Source organism: Frieseomelitta varia, unplaced genomic scaffold, assembly GCF_011392965.1.
Source record: "Frieseomelitta varia isolate USP_RPSP 00005682 unplaced genomic scaffold, Fvar_1.2 scaffold_895, whole genome shotgun sequence".
NCBI lineage: Eukaryota > Metazoa > Arthropoda > Insecta > Hymenoptera > Apidae > Frieseomelitta > Frieseomelitta varia.
Window position 1 is genome coordinate 17805 of NW_025110695.1, and position 9039 is coordinate 26843.

General features: G+C 30.8%; 1 protein-coding gene across 1 annotated transcript in view; it reads left to right on the plus strand.

Annotated features, from left to right (window-relative positions):
* The first annotated feature begins 6504 nt into the window (after positions 1-6504).
* LOC122537231 (cysteine-rich venom protein Cau1-like) overlaps positions 6505-9039 on the plus strand; it is a 26999-nt gene continuing 24464 nt past the window's right edge. The window contains exon 1 of the mRNA XM_043670258.1: positions 6505-6662. Within this exon, the coding sequence (XP_043526193.1) occupies positions 6505-6662 (158 nt within the window). The remainder of the gene's footprint in view (positions 6663-9039) is intronic.

The following is a 9039-nucleotide window of genomic DNA, read 5'->3' on the forward strand; positions in this document are numbered from 1 at the left end:
TCCACAAGGAAGAGTCTAGTTTTAGTATTCTCTAAAAGTAGACGTCATTCTCTCGACAACGTTAAAAATTCAACGCGACAATAGCACGGCCCGCTGAAATTAACAGTGTAAGTAGAACGCGATGAAATTTTCATCCCGCGCGTTTGAGGCGTTTTCTGTCCTCCAAAAACTTCCTTTAAAACGATTTTTGGAACATTCTGGATATTACTTGGAGTATTTAAAAATTACCAAAATTTCATATTTTGTGGAAGAAAATAAAAGTATTTTTGAGAACTTGTTGGTTGAAACTCAGACTTTAAAATAAAAAGAATTTAAACTTTAAAAATTACCATGTTTCATATTTTTTGAAAGAAACAAAGAAGTATTTTTGAGAACTTGTTGGCTGAAACTCAGACTTTAAAATAAAAAGAATTTAATCTTTAAAAATTACCATATTTCATATTTTTTGAAAGAAACAAAAAAGTATTTTTGAGAACTTGTTAGTTGAAACTCAGACTTTAAAATAAAAAAATTTAAACTTTGAAAATTATCAAATTTCATATTTTTTGGAAGAAAAGAAAAGCATTTTTGAGAACTTGTTGGTTGAATTGAGACTTTAAAATAATTGGTGCAACAATTTTTTACTATTCTCTTGTAAAAGATATCTAAACTATCTGTTCATTATCCAAACGCATGGATGTTTAGTTAATACAGAAAGTAAAGTCAATACCGAATAAATACTTATGATAAAAATAAAATCAGAAATTGAATTTCCAATGATAATAAAATTAAATTATTGTTTCTGCAATAATTAGATATTTTCAGGAAGGAAATGTTGAATTGATATAGAAGGAAAAGTCAATGTTGAACATTCACGATCAAAAATAAAATTAGACTGAGAAGAATTAGACTCTTCAGAGAAAACAAATATTACATTAATGCCAACATGAAAATGAAATTACATCTAATTTTAAAATTAGAATTCTTAAAATAAATAGAGACTTAACTTCTTACTCCAGCAATTATTATTAAGATTTCTCTAAATAAAATTGCCACTAAAGCGAGAATAATATTTGTAAGAGGAAATTAAATAGAAAGAATTTCTATCCTACATAACCGGAAGTTGTCCACGGTGTTTATGCTAGTAACGACGACAGGGTATTAAACACTCGTAGCAAGAGTTCGTACATTTTAATCCATCTATCTGGATCCAGACAGACGGATTAAAATGTACGAACTCACGGATTCTCTGGCAATATTTTCCTCACGTAACGCTTCAATCATTGATATCGTCAGATTTATGAATGAGAGTAGCATAAAAGCTGGAGGCTTTACTGCCGCCCTGGTTCGTGCGAAAACCGTCAATGCATTAGCAAAATACATCCATTCCTCATTGTCTAATAAAGTATGAAGTGAAGAAAGAAAAAAAAAAAAAAAAATAAAAGAATGAAAAAATGAAATAAAATGTTAGACCGTGATCCGTTCTATACTGTTGGAATACTTAAATACTTTTATGCGGATTTCACGCACGAACGTGATTTCCCTTCTCTTTTATGTATACTACGCCTTGCGCGAAAGACTTTTACAAGAACTTCCCTTTGTTTCGATAATCTTCTTCCGCTTCTTCCCTCCCTCTCCATTTACGCGGATTTTCACGGTTTTTTCTCTTAACTTTAAAAAAAAAAAAATCGATTTTTTTTTTACATATTCTTGAAGGACACAGTTTTAAAAATAAATCCCTGTAACTCTTAAAATTGACGAAGTTATGGTTGTTTGATGGACGCGACGATCAGCGTCATTGTTACCGCAATACTAAACTTTAAAGGCATTTTTCTGGAAACGATGTTCTTCAGAACGGTGTCCAACGATATCTCAAAATCTACTTGACCGATTGACTCGAAATTTTAAGTACGCATTTAGTACATGTGTGACTATAGTCCCTATCAGAATCAACCAAAAAATTTTATTTTTTATATTTCTCTAGGCTTCCGAAGTTTAGACAAAAACATGCAAAAATCGATGATCGAATTTCAATGTGTCGCCACTTTTTTAATTACCGACTTTTTTCTCTTGTTTTTTTGGTACCTGCTATAGCCGAACTCATACTAATTAAGGAAGATTCACGTTTTTTTTATTTTCGACAAGCAGAATGGCCGGAATCATGGACATCGTGAGACGACCTTTTTCAAAAGCGACCACGTTTGAGAGTATTGCAGTGCCACTAATTTTAACTTTTTTTTTTTTGTCCGAAAAAATTTTAAAACGTCGTCGAAATACGTACAAATAAACCTTGTCAATTTGACTGCAAAAGGTATAATAGTTTCTTTGCAAAAAATTCCCTAACAAGGTTTAAAAAAAAAACACGCACTTTACACTAGAATAATCCCTTAACAGTCGCTTTAAAATTACGAGGTGTTCGTTTATTTCGAGTAGCGATACTTCTTCAATTTCACAGAATTCACACATTTACATTTACAGATAAGTATAAATCCTGCATTAAAGAAATGGAGATGGAAAGTGAGTGAAACACGTAATGCGAAGGAGGATTTTTATGCCTTTGATAATTTTTATGGAGAAATAAATTTTTTAAAGAAGTTTGATAGCCGGTCCGTCTGTTATCATAACGCGATTAAATTACGCTACACTTTGATAAGTACCGAATTGAATTTTGTTACTCGTCATATTTTACTGCTCGTGTTATTCATATTTTAGTATTTTCGAATTTATGACGCAGAGAGAGATTAAATATTCTAATTTCGAAATGGAAAGTGAAATTTTTATGTACGTATGTATAGTTGTAAAAGTAATTATATTTACGTAAAATATTATTTTATTACGAAGTGTAAAAACCACGTCTATTCATTGTCATAAAATTCCAAAATTATGTCGTTGATTCAAATTAGGTTTTTACAAGTATCAAACAACAGAATTTTATTATTCATCATTTCAATTATTTTATATTTTATTATTTATATACAGTTCTATTTATAGACAGTATTTATATATTTATTATCTATTTATATATTTTCTATTTATATACAGTATTTATATATTTATTATCTATTTATATATTTTCTATTTATATACAGTTCTATTTATATACAGCTCTATTTATATACAGTTCTATTTATATACAGTATTTATATATTTATTATCTATTTATATATTTTCTATTTATATACAACTCTATTCATATACAGTTCTATTTATATACAGCTCTATTTATATACAGTTCTATTTATATACAGCTCTATTTATATACAGTGTTTTTGAATATATGATACAGAAAGTATAAATTCCACGTTGAAGAAATCGAATCGATTTTTTAATCGCAAGGACAAATGTTACACGTATCTATATGAAAATTATTTCCTACAAAATGTACAAAATGATCGAATTATGTGTAATTCTTTTCATTTTACATTTTATTATTCACAAGTTTCACGCTATATATTCAGTCCGTGAATTTTTCTATTTTCTATTGCCACATTTCGCAGAACGTATAAAATAACAGTTGTATATTTTTCCGAAAGATTTCTTTCCGAAATATATCAACGCGCTACCGAGTCCTCGTCTCTCGCCTCGGGATCGTTTTCTCATTTGAAACAGCAATCTCCAAGCTGGTTATAACTTACACGAGTTTGCACTTAGATCTCCTTTTTCAATCGAGCCACGATCGATGACCAGACAGACCCCCGTGTCTCGGAGATTAGGGGTTTATTTCGGGCCCCAAGTTTCTATCAGAAAGTCAGAATCTAGTTACATAATTCTTTTTCTGAAATTTCCCGCAACAGCCAGTCGTATAACCTTTCCATAACCTGTTTATGCTACTCCCTCGAAAAATCGGGTCACGCTGAGACCACGAAGGAAACAGGCTGCGTCAGTAAATAAATATTTTATTGGCGCAACTGTCTTTTTATGGTGTCGAAATATCAATTCATTATGCTTCGAATGTTCCTTCAAATAAATATTTCACTGGTGAAATTTTTTATTACACTTAAAGTTTAACTTTAAAGTTATACTGAAAGATTAACTTATAAATGAAATTTTCAGAGACAGTGAGAGAAACAAATAAATATCTTTCACTACAAGATTTTAATTAACGGCACACTTCTTCTAAATAAATTATTTTTATGAAGAGCAAATTTCTCAGCGACGGTAGAAACAATGAAATTCGAAAAAAATAAATGTCTTTTTCGTACAATTAAAATTTCAATTAAACTGTTAATTTTTTTTTGATACACTTGTTCTAAATAAATTATTTGTATGGAAAGCAAATTTCTCAGCAAAAAAAATAAATGTCTTTTTCGTGCAATTAAAATTTCAATTAACTGTGGATATTTTTTAATACACTTCTTTTAAATAAATAAATTATAATATTTGTATGTAAAGCAAATTTCTCAGCGACAGTAGAAACAGTGAAATACGAAAAAAAAAATAAATGTCTTTTTTCGTGCAATTAAAATTTCAATTAACTGTGGATATTTTTTAATACAAATAAATGTTGTTGTAATAAATAAATGTTGTAATTAATAAATCTTCTTCTAAATAAATTATTCGCCCGAGAAGCAAATTTTTCAACGACAGTCAAAAAATGGCAAAATTCGAGAAAAAAATAAACATTTTTTTCGTACTATTAAAATTTCAATTAACCGTGGACGCTTTTTAATAAATTTTTTCTAAATTATTTTAGAAATTTTTCTAAATTATCTTTCTAAAATTATTCGCCCGAGAAGCAAATTTTTCAACGACAGTCAAAAAATGATAAAATTCGAGAAAAGGATAAATATCTTTCATACTACTGAGATTTCCATTAATTATAGATACTTTTTGATACACTTCTAAATAAATTGTTCGTCCAAAAAGTAAATTTCTCAGTGAAACTTTCATTAAAAGTGGTAAAATTCGAAAAGGAAGATAAATATCTTTCTGATACTACTAAAATCTCAATTATAACACCTAACCTAATCTAATCTGAGACTTAACCTAAAGGTCCATCTTTACTCGGGTACGTCTTGTTACTCTGTAAATCGATGGAACTGCTAACGATTCAATGCGATTGTAAAAACAAATAAATAAAAAAGAATAATAATAATAATAATAATAATAAAATTCACGAGTCATTCACCGATAAGAGAGTTAAGTTCAACACTGGCGATGCGCCGATTCGCGATGGCTGGACGCGAGTATCGGCGCACGGTCGTGGCGAGAGTTATAAATTTTTATGAGGCAACTCTCGGATCGTTCTCGCGTTAAAACGATACCGGGCAGAAAATTAACGAGTGGACTTGGAATAAACCAAGTGCCACTTGGTTACAGTCGCTTTCGTTTCATGAAGCCAACCGACGGGAAGAGCGAGAGAGACTGCTCGATAAATTTCTCGTAGAGATTCTATCGCCAAGTGGATGTGAACAGTGATGCACTTACGGGGGTTGGTTTACAGATCGAACGTATCGCTAACGATTTTTCTTCTTTTCATTTTTTCAAAGGAATTTCCCAGTAAACGTAAAAACAATTTTAATAATTGAAGAGATCTTCTTCGGCTACGATTCATATCCGTTTCAACATCTCCTTTTTTGAAATTATTTTTACGAATTATCGTCGAATCTATTTTTTTTTTTTACATTGCATGATCTTCTTTATCATTGTAAAATCGCACGAGATTGAAAGAAATTTTAGATACTTCTCAGGTCGTGGCAATTTGTTGTTGAATGAATTAGGAGCGATTTCTTTTTTTTTTAACAGTTTGAATAAGAAAATTATTTAAAATCATTGTTCCTTCAGGAGGTTTATAGTATACGAAAGAAATTGAAATCTTTTACACGACGGTCTTGGATTTTATTTTATTTTTTTTAAATATCATTTTATTCTTTTCAATAATTCAAAATACAATTTGAAATAATTCCTTTTTTTCTAAATAAAAAATATTTAAATTTTATTACATGATATATTTATCTAAATAATTAAATTTTATTATATGATATATTTATCTAAATAATTAAATTTTATTATATGATATATTTATCTAAATAATTAAATTTTATTATATGATATATTTATCTAAATTTTTAATAATTTAAAATACTATTTGAAATAATTCTTTTTTCGCGATGCTTGATTCTTAACTTTTCCCTAGAAATTTGAATAAATGAGAAAAATTACTTTTTCCAAGTGAGATCTACGAGATTCCCACGTAATTGAAAGAGACCTAATTATTATTAACACTATAATTAACCCTTAATTTTCTTCAGCAATTTGAATAAACAAGACAATTAACTATTATTTCTCCTACAAGTGAAGCCTAACGAGGTCGAAAGAAATTTAAATTTATTTTTAATTTATTATTGCTTATATTGTCCTCGATTTTTTTTTTTAACCAATTTTAACAATTAAAAAAATTATTTAAAGTACTACTTAGAGATCCAGTGACAATGATCTCGAAGTAATAATTCGTAAAACTTTCAAACGTCAATCACAGAGATTTAACAGACGGCCAAGAATGAGCGAAAAATTATACGTCAAATTATGTTGTTGCAGAAGTGGCATCCAGGTTTGGCCAAATCGGCGCAGAGATGGGCCAATCGATGCCTCGGACTGGTGCACGATAACGCGACTGGCTTGTATCTCGACGGTTTCGGCCAGAGTGGGCAAAATATCTTCATTACAACGAGGAGAACGCTGTGGTGAGTTTCCTTTCGATTTGAACACTGCGAGAAAAATAAATGCCAAATGTCACTATGGCAATTATAAACATTAATATGAAAGTATACTCGAAATTAATTTTGTATCTTCGACGTTTTCCCGATCGACAGGATAAAATATCCCGATAGTTGGATCAAATTCGCGAGGGAGTATTGAGTTTATTACTTCGCAGAGAGTTTCAGGATAATTAAATTTCCGCGGGAAAAGAGATACCGTGTCCCGGCGCTTTTGAATTTGCTCCAAGACGAGCGAAGTCACGCGCTTCAGTGGAGAAGCTCGTTATTCGTTCAGACACGAAAGTTTAACATGCACGACTCGGAGTTAAAAAATGCATCAGCAAAGTACGTGTAACGTTCAATCAACGTTCGCCGATATGATACTTCGGTCAGAACCCAACCAAAATCTAATTTAACCTAACCTAACCTGACCTAAACCAGAAAGAAAGCGAATGCATAGATAAATGAATATCTCTATCCTCCGTTTTCTTCTTTTTTTTTTTTATTTTTAGAAATTTGGTCAAAACCTAACCTGAATCTAATCTAAACCTAACCTAAATCAGAAAAAAAGCGAATGTATAGATAAGTGAATATCTCTATCCTCCGTTTTCTTTTTTTTTTTTTTATTATTATTAGAAATTTGGTCAAAACCTAACCTAAATCTAATTTAAACCTGACCTAAATCAGAAGAAAAGCGAATGTATAGATAAATGAATATCTTTATCCTCCGTCTTTTTCTTTTTTTTTTATTATTAGAAATTTGGTCAAAACCTAACCTGAATCTAATTGAAACCTAACCTAAATCAGAAAGAAAGCGATTGTATAGATAAATGAATATCTCTATTCTCCGTTTTCTTTTTTTTATTATTATTATTAGAAATTTGGTCAAAACCTAACCTAAATCTAATCTAAAGCTAACCTAAATCAGAAAGAAAGCGAGTGTATAGATAAATGAATATCTCTATCCTCCGTTTTCTTTCTTTTCTTTTATTACTAGAAATTTGGTCAAAACCTAACGTGAATCTAATTGAAACCTAACCTAAATCAGAAAGAAAGCGAGTGTATAGATAAATGAATATCCTCCGTTTTCTTCTTTTTTTTTTATTATTATTAGAAATTTGGTCAAAACCTAACCTAAATCTAATCTAAACCTAACCTAAATCAGAAAGAAAGTATAGATAAATGAACATATCTATCCTCCGTTTTCTCTTTTCTTTTTATTATTAGAAATTTGGTCAAAACCTAATCTAAATCTAATCTAAACCTAACCTGAACCAGAAAGAAAGCGAATGTATAGATAAATGAATATCTCCATCCTCCATTTTCTTTTTTCTTTCTATTATTAGAAATTTCGTATTCTCCGTGTCGAACTTGAATGAAAGTTTCAAAATACCGAATGTTGGGCTTTCGAATAAAAGGAAATACAGAGTTCTGATTATCTCGGAGTGAAAAATTCTCGAGAAAGCTTGTACAATTTTATTTTCCATTTCAAACGCCGAATCACTGTTATAACTCATTTCTCATTGTCATTTATGCAATATGATAGTCTTGCTCTTCGCTGTACATTATCGAAGTCTCTACGAAATGACACAAAAGAAAGTCAGGTATTTTGTCCCTGTGTGTTTTCACACGCCTCAGAGGCTTAAGATTCTTCGCGATTGAAATTCATGGTCTCTCCTTATTCGTATTAATAACGTACAACGTGTCTCGTTGCACCAGCGACCGCAGAATTCTGCCGCGCGGGGCATAGAATTCCGAGCAGTCAGCACCGCAGAACGCCAACAGAGGAGAGGAGTCCTTATTTCCGTACAATTGCCACGCCGATACCTTTCAATTAATTCGTTAACTAATATTGCTGCTGCTGGCAGACGATCCACTCTACAACGTTGCCCTAAATTTCAAGCACGCAGAGACTGTTATTAGGAATGTCTCATTGAAATGCAAATAATGAGAGTGTTATTTCATTTATCGAAGAAGGTTCACTCTTGTCTAGATCTCTGATCTAAGACAGAGATGGATTCTTCTCTTTCGATTAATTTTGTTAACTGTTACTCAGTTTGCAGACCTTGTGCCAAATTTCGAGCACAGAGACTTGAAACGTCCCATTGAAAATTGAGTTAATTTGTAATTTGTTGCAATTTATCGAAGAAGATTCAGTTCTCAATTTTTTTCAACCCGCAACTTTCTGCCAAATTTCGAGCGCAAACAATTGGAATTGAGCTTGAAAATTGCAAATTGAGTTAATTTGTAATTCGTTGCAGTTTATAGAAGAGGATTCGATTTTCAATCTTTTAATCTTTCTCTCAATTTTTTTCAACCCACTCTCCGCAACTTTCTGCCAAATTTCGAGCGCAGAGAATTG